This window comes from Anas acuta, chromosome 4, assembly GCF_963932015.1.
Source record: "Anas acuta chromosome 4, bAnaAcu1.1, whole genome shotgun sequence".
In the NCBI taxonomy this organism is placed as follows: Eukaryota; Metazoa; Chordata; class Aves; order Anseriformes; family Anatidae; genus Anas; species Anas acuta.
This window is the reverse complement of record NC_088982.1, coordinates 627,363-645,920: the sequence shown is the minus strand read 5'-3', so window position 1 is coordinate 645,920 and position 18,558 is coordinate 627,363. Positions and strand designations below refer to the sequence as shown.

The 18,558-nt window shown below is 71.4% G+C and overlaps 1 protein-coding gene across 4 annotated transcripts; it reads left to right on the top strand.

Moving 5' to 3' along the window:
* Nucleotides 1-262: 262 nt before the first annotated feature.
* On the top strand, nt 263-16,204 carry LOC137855368 (transcription factor COE4-like). Of its 4 annotated transcripts, none has more exons than XM_068679448.1 (18): nt 263-565; nt 1,154-1,269; nt 5,011-5,167; nt 5,288-5,351; nt 5,416-5,471; nt 5,691-5,764; nt 6,337-6,405; nt 10,588-10,669; nt 11,528-11,645; nt 12,534-12,667; nt 12,734-12,860; nt 13,166-13,254; nt 13,419-13,484; nt 13,752-13,926; nt 14,016-14,198; nt 14,357-14,560; nt 14,659-14,734; nt 14,841-16,204. In XM_068679448.1, exons 1-17 carry the CDS (start codon nt 284-286, stop codon nt 14,727-14,729), a joined length of 2,067 nt encoding a protein of 688 aa, XP_068535549.1. In that variant the 5' UTR covers nt 263-283; the 3' UTR covers nt 14,730-14,734; nt 14,841-16,204. The 4 variants fall into 4 exon arrangements, 3 of the variants coding, with proteins under 3 accessions (XP_068535549.1, XP_068535550.1, XP_068535551.1); XR_011095687.1 differs by having other exon boundaries at nt 264-565; nt 12,437-12,667; XM_068679449.1 differs by having other exon boundaries at nt 268-565; nt 12,537-12,667.
* Nucleotides 16,205-18,558: the final 2,354 nt, after the last annotated feature.

Below are 18,558 nucleotides of genomic sequence, written 5' to 3'. Positions count from 1 at the left end.
GGGCATCTCACAGGTGCAGCGGTGCCACCCACCAGCGCATCCCCGCGCCCTCCCCAGGCTCCCAACCACGACCACCCCCCTACCCCCAGCTCCCCCCCGGTCGCTCCCCGGGTCCCCCCCGGCGCCGTCCTCGGCGGCGCTGCCCGCGGAGCCCCTCGGCGGCTCGGGGAGGGGCCGCTCCTCCCCGGAATGATGTCAGCCTGCCCGGCCGCGGCCCCCGCCTCCCCCGGCGGCTCCGGCCCTGCCTCCCCGGGGAGGCGGCGGCGGCGGCGGCGGCGGCGGCATGGCCCGTGCCGGTGGGGCGGGGGGGCCGCGGCGGCGGGTGCTGGTGCTGATGGTGCTGGTGGCGGCGGCGGGGCGCAGGGGTCGAGGAGGGGGGGGAGGAGGAGGAGGAGGAGGAGGAGGAAGGCGGCGGGGCGGGGGGGGCGCCCCCGCCGGGCTCCCACCGCCCCCGGTTCCCCCCCCCCCCGGCCGCCCGTTGCTGCTGCTGATGCCGCTGCCGCCGCTGCCGTCGCCGCCGCCCCCCCGCACTGCGCCCACCGCCGCCGCCGCCGCCTCCCGGCCGGTAACGAGCCCCCGCCCCGGGTCGCGCCTGCCCCCTCCCGCAGCCCTCCTCCTCCTCCTCCTCCTCCTCCTCCTCCTCCTCCTCCTCCCTCCCTCCCCCCCCGCGCCCCGCATCCCTCCTCCAGCCCCCCCGAGCCTCCCCCCAGCCCTCCCTCCACTCCTCCCCCCGGCCTTCCTCCCTCCCTCCCCTCCTCTGCCTCTGCCCCCCCCCCCATCCCCATCCCTCCCTCCACTCCTCCTCCTTTACCCTCCCCATCCCTCCTCCCCCCCCCTCCCCTTTTCCCCGCCGCCCCCCGCCCCTTTCCCCTCACTTGGGCTCCTCCGTCTCCAACTTCTCCGGCCCTGCCTCCGCCCCCCCCCCGCCCCCGCCGCCCGCCCCCCCGCCCCCCCGACCCCCCCGGTCCCCCCCCCCAAGCTCCCCTCGCTGCCGGCCCCCCAGCAGCCGCAGATGCCGCTTCCCCGGCGGCCGGGACGGCGGCGCCCGGCACCTGCCCGGCTCTGAGCGCAGCGCCCCGGAGGAGGTGGTTTTTGGGGAGGGGGTCGCAAGTTGGGGGCGGCCGCTGAGCCCCCTGCCATGTTCTCCGTGCAGGAGGCGCTGCCCCGGGGGGGGCTGCCCATGAAGGAAGAGCCGCTGACGGCCGGGCTGCCCTCGGTGAGGTGGCTGCAGGGCACCGGCATCCTGGACGCCAGCACGGCGGCGCAGAGGTAAGGGGACGGCGGCGCAGAGGGCACCCCAAACAAACACCACGGGCACCCCGGGCTCCACGAGCATCCTGGGCTCCGTGGGCATTCCCAGCGCCATGGGCATCCCAAACACCACGGGCATCCCGGGCTCCGTGGGCATCCCAAACACCCTGGGTACCCCAAGCTCCGTGAGCATCCCCGGCACCATGAGCATCCCAGGCTCCATGGGCATCCTAAACACCACGGGCACCCCAAACACCACAGGCACCCCAAACACCACGGGCACCCCAAGCTCCGTGGGCACCCCGGGCTCCATGGGCTCCGTGGGCTCTGTGAGCATCCCGGCTGCCCCCAGCAGCCCGGGTACCACCAGCACCCCGAGCACCCCGTGCACCACAAGCACCCCACACCCTACAGGCACACCCTGCACGCTCCGAGCACCCCAGGCACTCAACCCCCTCAGCATCCCGGGTGCTTTGGGCATCCCTAGTGCCCACTGGGGACTTCGGGCATCCAAAGTGCCCCCCACACCCTGGGCTCCCCAGGCCTTGTGGGTTATCCAAACCCCTGAGTTTCTTGGGTACCGTGGGGACCCCCAGGGACCTCAGCAGCACCCCAAATCTGTCACCCCACACGTGCCAGGCTGGTTGCCCCGTGCTGGGCGGCTGGCAGGTCCCACAGCAGGGCAGGTGCTGCTGCCAGAGCTGCGAGGGGCTCGTGCCGAGCTGTGTGCTGCATGTCTTGGGGTGTCTTGGGGTCGGACCCGCACCCTGCGCCCCGGCTGTAGGGCAGGGCTGGTGGCATCGGCCGGGCGAGACCCCGCTCACGCAGCCTGCACAGCCCCCTGTGCCCTGCCTCACCCCGTTCCCTGCCCTCCTCATAGGGCTCTGCGTGCCCTGTCTGTCCCTGTCCCCAACCCCTGCCCTCCCTGTCCCCATCCCCTGCCCTCCCTGTGGGGCTCCCCGTGCTCCACCCCGTCCCCATGGGTGCACAAAGCTCCCCTGCCCTTCCCCAGCCCTGCACCCAGAGGGGTCCCAGCAGTGGCAGGGGGACACCTCCACCCCTGTCCCCAGTGCCCCTGCTCCTGCTGTCCCCCTGGGCTGGGGGGCTCGGTCTGGGGGTGCCGTGCTTGCGGTGTGCTGCGGCGCTGCCTGGGGGTGCCAGGGGGTGCCGGGGGTGCCGGGGTCCCTGGGACAGCCTGGACGCAGCCCAATGAGGGTGCGGGTGCTGCCACCCCACTGCCCCTGCCCTGTGTCCCCTCCCAGCCAGGGACACTGGGGCTGGGCTGCGTTGGAAGCCCTGGGGTCTCCCCCGGGACCCCCCCCAGCTGCTGCACTCGCAGACGCTCCGGGGTGCTGGAAACCTGCAGCGATCCTACTGCGCCCCCCCAAAAACCACCCGGCCCCCACTGCACCCCAGCAGAGGGGCTGCACCGGGGGGGGGCTGTCCCAGCCCCGGGAGGTGGGGAGGGGGCTGCAGAGGGGGGTGAGAGCCGGGGCGCAGGGAGGGGCTGCTCATTGTGCACCCAGAAACTTCCCCGTGCCCCGGTGTGGTGGGGGGGCAGGCGGATGACATCCGCCCCCTGCCACCGTCCTGCAGCACCTCGCAGCCTCGCTCCCCACGTGCTGCCAGCGAGCAGCCCCCGGGCACATCCCGGGGGTGACTTTTAGGGTCGGGGTCCCGGGGACAAGCCCGCGCCCCGTGCCTCGGCTCCCCGGGCTCCCCCCCAGCCCTCCCGCAGCCCGAGCGCGGAGCCGGGGGCTGCATAATTGCGCGGTGCCCCCCGTTCCTGGAGGATCGGTGAGTGGAAGATGTTGCTTTCCTGTAACAGACATTCGCTGGGCTCATTTGCTAGGAAATGCTCTGATTTCCTTTAATAATTAATGGCAGCCGGGCTCGGCTCTCGGAGCGCCGGGGTCTCGGCAGCGCTGGGAGCAGAGATGCAGCTATTACCCGGCCGGCAGCCCAAGGGCCCCCCCCGCTGCACTTTAGGGCCAAAAAAGCCTGGGGGAGGCGGAGGGGAATTAAAAGGCCGAGGCTCGCTGCAGCTGCCCTGCTGCTGGGGCCGTGCCACCTCCGCATTAGCCGGGAGCCCCGTGGATGGCAGGGTCCCCGTCCCGGCAGCGTCGTGGGGCTTCGTGCACCCAGCTGGGGTCCCCGGGGGCTGGGGGGTCCCGGGCTCAGCACCCATGTTTGGGGATAATGGTCCCGAGCTCGGAGCGTGGCACTGCCAGAGCCCCCGCTCATGGGCACGGAGGGGGTTTGGGGAGCGCCCCCCGCACTGCTCGGAGCCTGGGTGCGAGGCGGTGAGGACGCGGGGGTGTGAGTGTGCAAAGAGGTGTGCAAGGAGGTGCCAGCAGTGTGCAGGGACAGCGAGTGTGAGCGTGCACACCCGTGTCCAGCCATGCACGCTGCACTGAGCTCGGGCACCCGAGTGCCAAGCAAGCGCAGGGCACCGGCACCCCAGTGTGTGCCAAGGGGCTCGGAGCCCCCCCGCGGGCACCTGGGTGGGCTGCGCGCCCCCCGGCCTCGGAGCGTCCCGGAGCTTTGGTGAGGGTCTGGGGGAGGCGAAGGGGGTCTGGGGGCCGTGCCCCCCTCCCCGCCGTTCCCGGGCCGGCCATCAGGTGGCGGCCGTGCCCCGGCGCAGCGGGGGGGCCCCGTACCGGGACCGGCTCCGGCAGCGCCCTGGCCCCCACCGAGCCCTCTCCCACCCCCCCCCGGGGGGCTCCGGGGCTGGAGCAGGGCCGGAGGGGTCGAGTCCCTCACGTTTGTGCCCCCCCCCTCGGTGCTGACCCCTGCCTGCGCCCCGGCTGCCCCACACCGGGGGGGGCTGCGGGCGCAGGGGGGTCCTGCCCCACAGCGGGGGTCACTGCGGGTTGTGGGGTCCCCGTGGGTCTCCGCTCCCTGCCCTGCTGGGGAGGCTCGGAGGCAGCGTGGGAAGCGGCTCCGGCAGCCCGAGCCCCCCGAGGCTGTTGCTGGGGGGGGCCGAGCCCCCCGCCCCCGGCTCGCTCCCGGCCCGATGTGTTTTTAATCGCGGAAGCGGGGAATTTCTTACAGCCCCGTGTTTGTCTTGGCCGAGCCTCACGGCAGGGCCGGGTCCTGCTCCCGCGGCCCCCCACGCGGATGTGCGGGGCGGGGGCGGCCCTGACCCCCCCCCCCCCAGGGTGCTGACACCGCTGCGGGGACGGGGACCACCCGCCGGGCTGGGGACGGTGCCGGCCGTGTGGGTGGCTGCGTGTGCCGGGGGGACAGGCAGTGCCAGGGCTGCTGCCCATCCTCTGACCCCCCCAGTGCCACCCGTGCCTCGTCACCGTGTGCCACCCGAGCCTTGTCACCCTGTGCCACCGCTGCTTTGTCACCAAGTCCTTGTGGGGACAGCAAGGGGGTCCCATGAGGCTGGGTGGCTGGTGCCCACGTTCGCCCCGGGTGTGTGCACGTGGTGGGGCCCCGCTGCAGCACTGGGAACTGGGGGGTCCCTGTGGCTGCCCCCCTCTGTGCGCCACAGCCTTCGACCTCGCTCATTTTGGGGGTGAGCTGGGTGGGGGCACGGCCCAGCCGTGGTGCAGGGCTGGGGGCTGGGGTCCTCCCTGCTTCCATCCCGTGGGTACCGGGGACACCCTCGCCCTGGGGGCACCACGATGGGCACGTCACACTGAGTCCCTCCCGGGGAAGGGGCTCCATGGGGGGACGCAGGCGGCCCTGGGGAGGGGGCGCAGGACCCCAGCAGCCGCCCCGCGCTCACCCCCTGCCTCGTCCCCGCAGCGGGGTGGGCCTGGCCCGAGCCCACTTTGAGAAGCAGCCCCCCTCCAACCTGCGGAAATCCAACTTCTTCCACTTCGTGCTGGCCATGTACGACCGGCAGGGCCAGCCCGTGGAGATCGAGCGCACCTCCTTCATCGACTTCGTGGAGAAGGAGCGGGTGAGGCCGGGGGGCACGGCATGGGGGGGGGGGTAACACCATAGGGTGAGGGGTCTGGGGCCGAACCCGGGGGACGGTGACACCCCGCGGCCCCCTCCCGACCGTCCTTCCCCTCCCCAGGAGCAGAACGGCGAGAAAACCAACAACGGCATCCACTACCGGCTGCAGCTGCTCTACAGCAACGGTGGGTGCTGGGGGGGGGGGCGCGGGGGCGCGGGCCGAGCTGACCGACCCCTCTCGCCCCCCAGGGGTCCGGACCGAGCAGGATCTCTATGTCAGGCTCGTCGACTCCATGTCCAAGCAGGTAACGCTGGGGGGGGGGGTCCCCGTGGTGTCCCCCCCCGCCCCGTCCCATGAAGCCGCCGAGCCCTGCGCGTGCACAGGGGGGTGTGCAGGATGGGCACGGTTGGTGCAGGGTGGGCACAGGGGTGTGCATGGGCACACGCGTGTGCACGCACCCCCTGGCTGTGGGCACACCGCTGCTCCTGGTGGAGCCCCCACCTCCCGTTTTCCCCCCCCCCAGGCCATCATCTACGAGGGGCAGGACAAGAACCCCGAGATGTGCCGGGTCCTCCTCACCCACGAGATCATGTGCAGGTAGGGGGGCCGGGGTGGGGGGTGGGTGGGGGGCTGCCGGCCGCAGCTGCCTGGTGCCAGCGCACGGTCCCCGGTGCCCCATTAGAGCCGCTCTTGTTTACCACGCTCGCTCGGTGTTTGTGCAAATTAGCACTCCGTGCCAGCACGGCTAATTGAGCTCCAGGAGCCGCGCTAACGATGCTGCGGCCGGGCCCCCTGCTCCCCGTGGGGCTCGGCCCTGCCGTGTCCCCCCCTGTCCCCGTGGGAGCCTGCGGGGTGTGGGTGTCCCCGGCGCACGGAGCCCACCCCGTGGCACCCCGCTGCAGAGCCCAAATTCAGAGCCTGGTGGCACAGTGGGACCAGTAAGGGGGGGGTGCAACAGGGTGACCCCTGTGGCACCCCAGTGCCCCCCGTGCCCTGGCACCACGTGGCCGATGTCCCTGTCCTGGGGACAGCCCTGCTCCCCTGGGGGCTCGTGGTTGTCCCTTCCGTGGCTGCCCCCCATTTTTGCTCCCCAGTAAAGGGGTTGGTGATGGGGGGGTGTTCTGGGGCTGGGGTCCTGGGGGGTCCCTCACTCTGCTCCTCTCCCCCAGCCGCTGCTGTGACAAGAAGAGCTGCGGGAACCGCAACGAGACGCCCTCGGACCCCGTCATCATCGACAGGTACGGACGGGGCAGCGCCCGGGGGTCCCCGGGGAGCCACAGGGCAGGGAGCCCCTGTGCCGGGGGGGGAGGGGGGGGCGGATGTGAGCGCTGCCTCGTTAGCGCTAACGACCTCGGAGCCTCTCCGCGCTCCCTGCTCCCTCTTCTCTGCTGTTTGTGCAGCTGGCACTGCGGCACCCGGTCCTGCCCGGGGCCCTGGGGGACAAGGGGGAGCCCCCCCCAGCACGGGGCCCCACACAGTGGGGACAGCCTGGCACGGTGTCCCCAGGCGTGTCCCCACAGGGGGGGGACAGCCCCGAGTCCCCCCGAGCCCCCCGGGGTCCCCGTGTGTGCTCCCCATCCCTCGGTGCCGGGGCTGAGCAGGTGTCACCCCCGGGTCCCCATGCAGGGTCTGACACCCCGGGGGCACCCCGACCCCAGGACAGAGCGGGGAGGGGGTCTCCTGCCCTTAAAGTGGGACACAAAGGGGCACCGACGGTCAGGAGCCACCTCCAGGTCCCCCCCCCTTGTGGGACTAGGGGCAGCAGTGGGACCCAGGCTCTGAGCTGGGCACGGCACCACGACCCCCCCAGCCAGCCCCATGGGGGCTGCCCCCTCCTCACCTCACCCCCGTGCCCCTTGGTCCCTGGGGGCCACCCGGGATGCGGGGGGGCTCTGGTGGTGCTCTCAGGCCGTGTCCCCGTGTCCCCATCCCCATCCCCTGCCCTCTGGGTGTGACCCCAGCCCCAGGTGGGTGTCAGGTCCCGGGGTGTGCCCCCCCCCCCAGCAGCATCCAGCTGTGCCTGGCCAGATGTGCAGGGCCAGATGCGCCCCCGCCCCCGCCCTATGGATCAGGAAATCCCCACACAGCCGCGGGACCCAGCGGCCAAGACAAACTCCCGGTACCGGCCAGGGGGTCCCCGGGGCCCTGGCCCCCGCCCCCTTCTTCCCCCCACCCCGTGGGGACGGGTCCCCCCCGCGCTGACCACCCCCGACCCCTTTGGCCACGGAGACCCCCGGGGACCCCTGCCCGGTGCCGTGCCCGGGGGTCGCGGCTCTGTCCCTGCTCCTGCCCCTACCCCATGACCCGGCCCTATTGGGGACCCCCCCGTCCCCCCCCATCCCGTTCCGTGCCCGGGGCCGGCAGGGTCCCGCCCGGCGCCGCCGCCGCCCCCCGGCCCTACCCCCGCGCCCGCTCCCGGCCCGACGCCCGGCCCCACTGGTTTAGAGAGCCAGATAAGTGCCCTATCAACATGTTAATCAAATTACTTAGGAGCTAAAATTGACGCTTTTTTCATTAATTATACAAGATTATTCTAATTGCGAATTCAAATTTATGCGCTCGGAACAGAAGGTGTTCGGCAGCACTGCCGGGAATTTGCATATTAAATGGGGAGCGCGGCGCATCAGGATGCTAATGGATGCGCCGCGCGGTATTTTTAACTCTGCGCCCATCTGCGCCGTGCCGGAGGGGGCCGCCCGCCGCCCCTCTCCCCTCTCGGGCCGGGCCGGGCCGGGGGGGGCTCAGCCCCGAGCCGCCCCTGTCAATCTCCTGGCGGGGGGGGGGTTGCTTTCCTGGCCCCCCCTCCCCGCGCCTTCCTTCCGCTGATTACCACCTGCGAGGACGCGGCCCCGCGCCCGGGACACGGGGAGGGGGGGGGTTGGGAGGGTTAAGGGGGGGTTGTGGGGGGGCGTTTCCTGTGCCCTTCCTGGGAAAAATGTCCCTGAGTTGGCTGGGGACAGGAGTAACCTAGGGGACAGTGGGGGGGGTGCTCCGGTGGGGATGGATAGGGACCTCGGGGGTCTGCGCCCCCCTCCCCTCATGCGTCCTGCCCCCCCTGCCCCTCCTGGGCTATTGGGATGGGGTGGGATGGGATGGGGATGGGGATGGGGTGGGATGGGGATGGGGATGGAGGTGGGATGGGGATGGGATGGGGATGGGATGGGGATGGGGATGGGATGGGGATGGGATGGGATGGGGATATGGGATATGGGATGGGGATGGGGATGGGATGGGATGGGGATGGGGATGGGATGGGGATGGGGATGGGGATGGGATGGGGATGGGATGGGGATGGGGATGGGGATATGGGATGGGATGGGATGGGGATGGGGTGGGGATGGGGATGGGATGGGGATGGGATGGGGATGGGGATGGGGATGGGGTGGGGATGGGGATGGGATGGGGATGGGATGGGATGGGGATGGGGATATGGGATGGGATGGGATGGGATGGGGATGGGATGGGGATGGGGATGGGGATGGGATGGGGATGGGATGGGGATGGGATGGGGATGGGGATGGGATGGGGATGGGATGGGGATGGGGATGGGATGGGGATGGGGATGGGGATGGGGATATGGGATATGGGATGGGGATGGGATGGGGATGGGGATGGGATGGGGATATGGGATATGGGATGGGGATGGGATGGGATGGGGATGGGGATGGGGATGGGGATGGGGATGGGATGGGGATATGGGATGGGGATGGGGATATGGGATGGGGATGGGGATATGGGATGGGGATGGGATGGGGATGGGGATGGGGATGGGATGGGGATGGGATGGGGATGGGGATGGGATGGGGATGGGGATATGGGATGGGGATGGGATGGGATGGGGATGGGGATGGGGATGGGATGGGGATGGGATGGGGATGGGATGGGGATGGGGATGGGGATGGGGATGGGGATGGGGATGGGATGGGGATGGGGATGGGGATGGGGATGGGGATGGGGATGGGGATGGGGATGGGGATGGGGATGGGATGGGGATGGGGATGGGATGGGGATATGGGATATGGGATGGGGATATGGGATGGGGATGGGGATGGGATGGGGATGGGGATGGGATGGGGATATGGGATATGGGATGGGGATATGGGATGGGGATGGGCTGCTGGGGCAGGGTACCAGGCAGTGTACTGGGCAGGGTGCTCAGGGGGATGCTGGAGCAGGACATTGGGGTGCTGTCAGTGTGGGGTGCTGGGATCAGGCACTCAGACAATGCTGTGGCAGGACGGGGGCAGGACGGCACCCCAGGGTGGTGCGGGGGGGCTGGGGCTGCCCCGTGCTGGAGCAGGGGAGGGGGTGGCACAGGGGGACACGGTGACCTGGCACTGCTTGGTGGCCTGGCACAGCAGGGTCCTGGCATGGAGCAGGGACTGGGGCAGTGACCTGGGGGAGTACCTGGGGGGGGGGGGGGGACCTGGCACATCCTGGGGGCTTGGTGTGGGTGGTGAGCGGGCACAGCACCGCGACCTGGTCAGCACCACAGCTCAGGGGGGGGGTTGTGTGTGTGGGGGGTGCGTGGTGTGGCTGTGGTGCCAGGGGATGTGTCAGTGATACTGGGGGACAGGTCTGTGCTCCTAGCATGTGCCTGTGTGCCATGGTCCCTGTGCATTCCCCATCCCATATCCCCACTCCATCCCCATCCCATCCCACCCCCATCCCATTCCCATCCCCATCCCACCCCCATCCCATCCCCATCCCCATCCCCATCCCATCCCCATCCCCATCCCATATCCCCATCCCCATCCCATCCCCATCCCCATCCCCATCCCCATCCCATCCCCATCCCATCCCATCCCCATCCCCATCCCATCCCCATCCCCATCCCCATCCCATCCCCATCCCCATCCCATCCCCATCCCATCCCCATCCCATCCCCATCCCCATCCCCATCCCCATCCCCATCCCATCCCCATCCCCATCCCATCCCCATCCCATCCCCATCCCATCCCCATCCCCATCCCATCCCCATCCCATCCCCATCCCATCCCCATCCCCATCCCCATCCCCATCCCATCCCCATCCCCATCCCCATCCCCATCCCCATCCCCATCCCCATCCCCATCCCCATCCCCATCCCATCCCCATCCCCACCCCACCCCATCCCATCTCTGCCCCTAATGTGAGTGCTGCTGCTGCTGCTCATTAATTATTGAGGGGCCGATGCTGATTAGGGCCGTGGACAAGCAGCCTGAATATTTCATCATGCCGGGAGGTGGGGGGGGCAGCTCTCCCTGCTGCCCACCCATCTCCCAAAACTGCCCCACTCCTGTGGGTCCTGGGGTGTGCACACACCGCTGCAAGGTGTAGGCATGGGGGGGGGAGAGCACCCAAGCACGTCTGGCTGGGGACATGGGGACAGCGGGACGCTTGCCCTCACCCCGCTGGCCCCCCCCCGCCTTCCTCCCCAGGTTTTTCCTCAAGTTTTTCCTCAAGTGCAACCAAAACTGCCTGAAGAACGCAGGGAACCCACGGGACATGCGGCGCTTCCAGGTGAGCCCCGGGCCCCCCCCTCCCAGCCCTGCCCCACACATCGGGATCCTCATCTCCCCCTCAGAGGGGCCGAGGGGATTTGGGGGGGTTCGATCCGATGAAGAAGGCGAATCAGATCCTGAATCCCCCCCCCCCCGACCCCTTCGCAAAGTCTTCCCCAGCGTCCCCCTTCCCACAGCTGGAGTTTCCGTAGCGAAGCGGGGGGGGGTGTAGGGGGGGGGGGGCTCTGTCCCGTCCCCCACCCAGCACGGGCGCCTTCATTAGGGCCTCTCGTAAAGATATGATAATTGTGACATTTTTACATGATTAACGACCTATCCAATTTGCATAGCGCCAAGCAGCTCCGGGAGAACAGCCAAGTCCACGCCGGAGGGAGGGAGGGGGGAAGGTTGGGGTGGGGGCGCAGGGGGCGGGATGGGGTGTCCCCCGCCGTGGTGGACCCGGGGTGTCCCCGGGGGGGTGGCGTGGGACGGGCAGGTCCTGGTGGTGCCGGGGGGGTACTGGGGGCACTGGTTTCTGTGCGGGAACGGCACCCATGGCGCACACGAGTGCTCACCAGCATGGTCAGGTACCCCCCCGCCCCCCCCCCTTGGCTCCCCACCTCTCCATGCACACGTGGCACGTGTTGGCACACGCATTGGGGGGGGCTGGGGGGCAGGCGTGACAACGGTGGCGTGCCCAGAGGCAGAGGGGACACCAGAGGTGACCGCGGGACCCCTCCGGTGGGTGCCGTACCCGTGGCAGGGTGCCCTGCGGGGGTCCCCACGGGGACGGGCACCAGCCCCATGCGCCCCACGGCTGCGCCCCCCCCCCCCGTGGGGCAGGAGGGGGCGGTGGGGCTGACGGTGGGTCCCGCAGGTGGTCGTGTCGACGACTGTGAACGTGGACGGCCACGTGCTGGCCGTGTCCGACAACATGTTCGTGCACAACAACTCCAAGCACGGGCGGCGAGCGCGGCGCCTCGACCCCTCCGAAGGTGAGCGCACGCACACGCACACACACACACACGGGATGTACACGTGTGCACACGCGTGTGCCATGCTGCTTGCACACCCAGAGCCACACGTGTGTGTGTGTGTTTGTGCAAGGGGTGGCCGGGCACGGGGCTGGGAAAGGGGAAGGGTCCCCAGCTGTCCCCAGGCTGCGGGGTCTGGCACAGCCCCACGGCACCAGGGCAGCCCCCAGCCCCAGGGGATTGTGTCCCCATGGTGGGACCCCCAAGTGGGGGCCGTGCAGTGCCCCCGCTCTGCCCCACGCTGCTCTGAGCCTGCCAGGTCAGCGGGGCGAGCGGGCACCCTGGGGTGGGCACTGAGCCCGGTATTGGTGCCTCGTCCGTCTGTCCGTCCGTCCAGCACGCAGCCTCTCCATCTCCCCACCGTCCTTGTGCGTTCTCTGTCTGTCCCTCCGCCCGTCTGTCTGTCCGTCCAGCACGTCCAGGCTGTCCTGCCACCACGCACACGCCGCCCCCCCAGCCACTCCGTGCGCCCCCGCCGTCCGTCTGTCCGTCCACCCGCTGTCGCCGTGCTCTGCCTGCCCACCCGACACGTCCGCTCCCTCTGTCCGTCCGTCCACCCGCCCGCCCCCCCGTGGCACCGTCCCCGTCCCCCCGCCGCCCCCGCCTGTCCCCGCGTCCTGGCAGCGCCAGCCATCCCGTGCTCCCCGCGTGGCGTCTGTCCGTGTCCGTCTGTCCCCGGCCGCGCGCCCCCCCGCCGCCGCCTGGTTCTCACTCTCTGCCTCTGCTCTCCCTCTCTGCCTTCTCTCCCCCAGCTCGCGCCCCCGGCCCCGACCCCGGCGCCCCCCGCTCCCGCCACGCGCGCGCCCCACACTCACTGCTGCCCTGTCTCTCCCCCCCCCCCGCCCGAAGCAGCCACCCCCTGCATCAAAGCCATCAGCCCCAGCGAGGGCTGGACCACCGGAGGCGCCACCGTCATCGTCATCGGCGACAACTTCTTCGACGGGCTGCAGGTCGTCTTCGGCACCATGCTGGTGTGGAGCGAGGTACGGCACGGGGCGGGGGGGGGCGCGCAGCCGGCCGAGGGCTCAGCCCCCTCCCTGTCCCCGCAGCTCATCACGCCCCACGCCATCCGGGTGCAGACCCCCCCGCGGCACATCCCCGGCGTGGTGGAGGTGACGCTCTCCTACAAGTCCAAGCAGTTCTGCAAGGGCGCCCCGGGGCGCTTCGTCTACACCGGTGAGGGGCCCGCAGCCCGGGGAGGGGGCACGGCCCCTGGGGGTGCCGTGGGGTCTCCGTGCCCGCTGCCGGCCCCAGGGCTTCCCCCGGCGCAGGGGAAGGGGCTGCGGTGGTTTGCATGGGGGGGGACAGGGGTGATGTGGGGGGGGTCCCTGCAGTGGGAGGAGAGACCCCGGGGTCCCCCTTTCCGCTGTCCCCTGCTCGGCTCCACGCACGGTGCTCCGTGCCTCAGTTTCCCCAGCGGATAGGGCAGGTTTGGGGGCCCGGGGCTGGCCTCACCACTCCCCCCTTCTCTCCTCGGCCAGCGCTGAACGAGCCCACCATCGACTACGGGTTCCAGCGCCTGCAGAAGGTCATCCCCCGGCACCCCGGAGACCCCGAGCGCTTGCCCAAGGTGGGGACAAAGTGGGGCAGCGCTGGGTCCCGGCCCCTTGGGGCTGACATGGGGCAGGGCTCGGGGCATTGCACGGCAGCCTGGGGAGGTGACACTGGCATGGGGACGTGGTGGGGTGCAGGGGGGGCCGGGTTCCACCTGACCCTGTGCCCCTCGCTGCCCAGGAGGTGCTGCTGAAGCGGGCGGCCGACCTGGTGGAGGCTCTCTACGGGATGCCGCACAGCAACCAGGTACCACGGCCCCCTCCCACCCCACAGCCCCCCCTAAATCTGGCCGGGCTCAGCTCCTGGCGCTGGAGCAGGGCCGCAGGAGCCGGCCCCACATCTGCTCCGCGTTAGGACTCCCCGGGCGCTGAGTCAGGGCCGCGGGACCCCCCCGGCGCCGCCGCCCCCGAACCTGCGCGGAAGCCGGAGCCGCCCAGGTCCGGCCGCAGGAGCTGCCCCGCTCCCACGGCCCCCCCGCAGCCCCGGGTGACGCCGTGCCCGTGCCATCCCCAGGACATCATCCTGAAGCGTGCGGCGGACATCGCCGAGGCGCTGTACAGCGTCCCCCGCGCCCCCGCGCAGCTCTCCTCGCTCGGCAGCCACGGCCCCGGTGCCGTGATGGGCGTCAACTCCTTCGGCAGCCAGCTGGCCGTCAACATCGGCGACTCGGCACAGGGCCCCGAGCAAGGTGGGCTGGGGGCTGGGGAGGGTCTGGAGGGGCCGTGGGGGCCGTGGGGGTGGCACCCTGCCCGGTGCCACCTCGGCTCTCGCCCGCAGGTTACTCCCGGAACACGAGCAGCGCCTCGCCGCGTGGCTACGTGCCCAGCTCCACGCCGCAGCAGGGCGGCTACGGCGGCGCCTCCGGCATCAACGGCTACGGGGGCAGCGGCATGGCCGGCTTGGGGGTGCCCGGCTCCCCCAGCTTCCTCAACGGCTCCACCGCCAACTCCCCCTACGCCAGTGAGTCCCCACCGGGGGCCGTGCCGCCGGCTCTGCCCTGGCTGCGGGCACCCCCTCCCCGAGCGCCAGCCCCGTCCCCATCCCTGTCCCTTGCTTTTGGGTCCCCCCTGGGGGAGCTGGCGCAGGGGCTGGGGGTCCTGAGCGCCTTCCCCCCGCAGTCATGCCCGCCAGCCCCCCCCTCGGCGCCTCCTCCATCACCCTCCCGTCCGGCACCGCCAGCTCCGCGCCCGCCGGGGGCTTCTCCTTCTCCCCCGTCAACATGATCTCGGCGGTGAAGCAGAAAAGCGCCTTCGCCCCCGTGGTGCGGCCGCAGACCTCGCCGCCGCCCGCCTGCTCCAGCACCAGCGGCAGCAGCCTGCAAGGTGAGCCCGGCCGGGAAGGGGCTGCCCCCATCCCTGTCCCCAGCCCTGTCCCCGTCCCTGTCCCCTCTGGGCTCACCCTCTCCGTCCCCACCGCCCAGACCCGGCTTTTGAGGACTCGGACAAGTTCCACACCCCGGCACGGTCGCTCCAGGGACTGGCCTATTCCTAAGCACAGTAGGTGCCTGGTGCTGCATCCACACCTGATGGGGACCAGGCCATGGAGGGCTGGGGTCCTGGTCCCCCCCCCCCAGCACTGCCGACCCCTCCCCTTCCCTTACAGCCATGCCCGGGCTCCTCGTGCTGCCCGCAGGAGCCGGGACAGCCCCGAGCAGCGGACGGGGACGGGACCGAGCGCAGCCGTGAGCGTGGCGGTGCCGGCCCCTCCGACCCATGCTCAGGGCTGGGGGGGGGCTGCAGGGCCAGGACCCCCCTTTCCCGGCTGCCCACGGGTCCCGGAGCTCAGCCCCTGCTGCAGCGGGGTGCCCCCAGGGCTGCGGGGTGCCCCTGGCCAGCATGACCAGAAGGGGCCAGCGTGGCCGGATCCTGGATTTGGCACAGCCCCTTGTGGGGCCAGACAGACCTCGGGGGAGCTCCCAGGATCGAATCAACCCCTCCAAGTTCATCCTCAGAGGCACCCCGAGACCCGTGCAGCAGGACCGGGACCCCCGTGCGGGGGCAGCTCCGGGAAGCGGGGCGGAAGGCTCAGCCCTGCTCCCCCCCGGCTCGCCCAGCTGCGCGCTTCCAGATGTGCGGCCGCCCACCCGCAGCTCCTGGGCGGCCACGGCCGGGTCTCTGCCCCCACACAGCACCGGGGCCGTGCGGGGGCTCAGCCCAGCCCATCCTGCCCAGCTGGGGGGGCCACGCTGCCCACCCCCGGCCCTAGCACCCCCATGGGGGCACGCAGCACTTTGCCCACCCTGAGCCATCCGAGCCCCCTGGCGCGGTTCCCGGCAGCGCCCGGAGGCAGCAGGCACAGGACACGGGACACGGGACATGGGACACGGGACACGGGACAAGGGACATGGGACATGGGACATGGGACATGGGACACTGCTGCAGCCCCGTTACTGCCATCAGCACTGGTTTTAGCCAGGTTGGGCCGGGTGGGAGCCCCCCCCGGGCTGGCACTGCCCCCCCTCCCCATTGGGGCTCTGCTGGCACTTCCAGGCAGGGGGGAGCGGACAGAAATTTTGTAAATAAAGGGAAAGAAAAAAAAAACACACCACTCCCCCCCACACCCCCTGTCCCTGCCCCATCCGCACCCCCTCGCAGGGTGGCCGTGCCGCCCGTCCCCCTGCCACAGCCGAGGTGACGCCTCCGTGCCCAGCCTGTGCCCCCCGCACCATCCCCTCCTCCGGAGCTGGGACCTCACCGGCTGTCCCCACCCGTCCCCAACTGGGGGTCCCAGGGTAGAGCCCCCCCCGGTGACCCCCAGCCACCAGTGCTGACCCCTGTCCCCAGCCCAGCCTCGAGGCCAGGGGGCTGGGGACGGGGTCACGCAGCGCTGGGGACGGGGTGGCCGGGACGGGGTGGCCACATTGGGGTCCTGGTGCCCCCCAGGGTGGTGGCACGGGGCGGGCGGTGCAGGCTGGCTCGGAGGGGGGGGGGCTTTTTGAAACAGAAATAAAAAAGGACTTGCAGAAAGGCAGCGGCTCAGCAGGGTCTGTGGGTGGGGAGGGGGCTGCCTTGCACCAACCCTGGGGCAGGGAGAGCGCATGGGGGTCCTGGGGTCATGGAGAGAGGGACGGGGACGGGGACAGGGACAGGGACAGGGAGGCTCTGGAAGGTGCTGGAGCCGGTGCCACGGTGGGGCTGGGGGCTGCAGGCTGCCCCTGCCCGGGGGGGTCCCCTCTCCATGTGGCCAAGCTGCTGCCCCGGTCCTGGCCCCCCGCACCTGGAAGCGCTCAGCCCCAGCCCCGCAGCCCGGAGCGCAGCGGGGTGGGCGCGGAGCTTCCTCCCCACGCCGGACCCCCGGGACCCCCAGGAACGCGCCCGCTCCTCCCCACCCTGCAGGGTCAGAGCCCGGGGGACGTGGGGCCAGCCCCCAGCCCTCGCAGCTGCTACGGGGGGGCCACGGCCGCCCCCGGACCAGGCTCGCCACGGTCCCTGGGAGTGGATGCTGTGGGGTCTGGAGGTGTGGGGCCGTGCCTGCCCCACAGCCAGCCCCAGGGGCTCCGCACAGCCAGGGGCTGAGCCAGCATGCGTGGGGGGGCAGCGGCTTGTGCCCCGTCCCCTGTTGCCCCCGCAGCCCAAAAGCGGCCTGGGACCACCCTGTAGGAGGGAGAGGAGCTGGGTAGGGGGACATGGGGGGGACATGGGGGGGACACGGGGGGGACAGGGGGGCTTGGGGACCCCCCTGGCCACAAGGAGCAGCAGGGCACCCTCAGGCACCAGACGTGGTTGGGGTTTTCCACCCAGCCCCAAGTGCAAGGGGGGCACACGGGGGGGGTCGCAGGGAAAGGGCGCACAGCGGGCTGCGGGGCCGTGGGGTGAGCGTGTGCGTGGGCTGCGTGTGCACAGGGACACGCGGGTGTGGGGTGGGTGTGGGGTGGGTGTGGGGTGGGTGTGGGGTGGGTGTGCCCCCGGGGGAGGGGTGCGGGCACCGACCCCACAAACCCAGCGCCACCGCTGCGGGGGGGCTGCGCTCCAGGCTGGGACACAAAACCCCGGCTGCAGCAGTGCTGGGGGGGGCAGCAGCAGCACCCCGCACACGTGTGCACACACACACACACACACACGTGTGCAAGGGGAGGACCCCTGTGCCGCTGTGCCCCCGAGGAGCCCGGGGGTCTCAGCACCCCCACAGCGCCTGCCCCACACCCTGACCCTGCGCACAAATGGGGGCACAGCCGGCAGTGGGGCACACGCGTGTGCAAAGGGCGGGTGGGGGGCCCCGCTGCCACGCTGGGGGGGTGCACGTGTCCTCACCTCGCTGCTGGCACACCCAGCGGTGTGCACCCGCCTGTGCCCGGGCAGCCAGCACCACGGGTGGGTGCGGGCACCTGGGCAGTGCTCAGGGGGGTGGCAGTGCAAATTTGGGCCCCCCCAGCCCCTCTCAGCCCCCCACACTCTGCAGCACCCACACGGAGCATGGGGGGCACAGGAGGCAGAGGAGCCATGGGGGTGCAGCCCGGGTGGGTGCACAGAGCGCAGCCCCCACTGCCTGCCCCCAGCACCCTGCTCGGGGGGTGGGGGGGGTCTCAGAGCTGCCTCCATTGCTCCAGCCCATCTGGGACCCTCTGGGTGGTGGCACCCCCCTGCCATATAGCCCACTCCCCCCCCCTTTTGTGCCACCTGCAGCAGGGCAGGGAGCAGGGGGACCCCCACCACCCCCACCACCCCTCGCTCCTCATGCCGGCCACCTCTGGCACGGGCAGGACCTGGGGGGTCCGGACCGGTGCCCCCTCCCCACCCTGCCCCGGGTGTCCCCAGCCCCCCGTGGGGTTGGGGTGGGGGCCGTGGCCGTGCTGGCAGCGAGGAGGCGTCGCGGTGGGACGGCGCGCACCCACCCCACCGAGCGGCGTGCCGGCAGCCTCCGCCTCGCACAGATGCTGCCAGCATCTGCCTGGGAGGACCATAAATATTTATGGCCCCCGGCGCAGGCAGCAGCTCCCGTGGTGTGCCTGCAGCCCCCCCGGATCCCCCCCCCCAAGCTGCCCCCGAGGGCTCCCTGCCCCATGGGGATGGGGCACCCCAGCACCTGCACCCACATCGGGACCAGGGGCCACTGGACTGGGGCCCTTGCAGCCCCCAGACCCCCAAGCTGCCCCCCCCTCCCCAATGCCCCCCAGCACCTCTGGGGTCCCTCAGCCCCCCTGCGTCCCCCCCACATCCTCCCCTTTGTGCAGGGGTCTCCAGCCTGGGGGGTTGGGACAAGGTGTGCAGGGAGGGGACCCCCATCGGGGCGCCCTGGGGACACCCCCAAACCCCCCAGCTCATCCCAGTGGCTGCGGGTGCCAGCTCCCGCCCCCCCAGCCCCGCGGAGCAGCGCAGCCTGC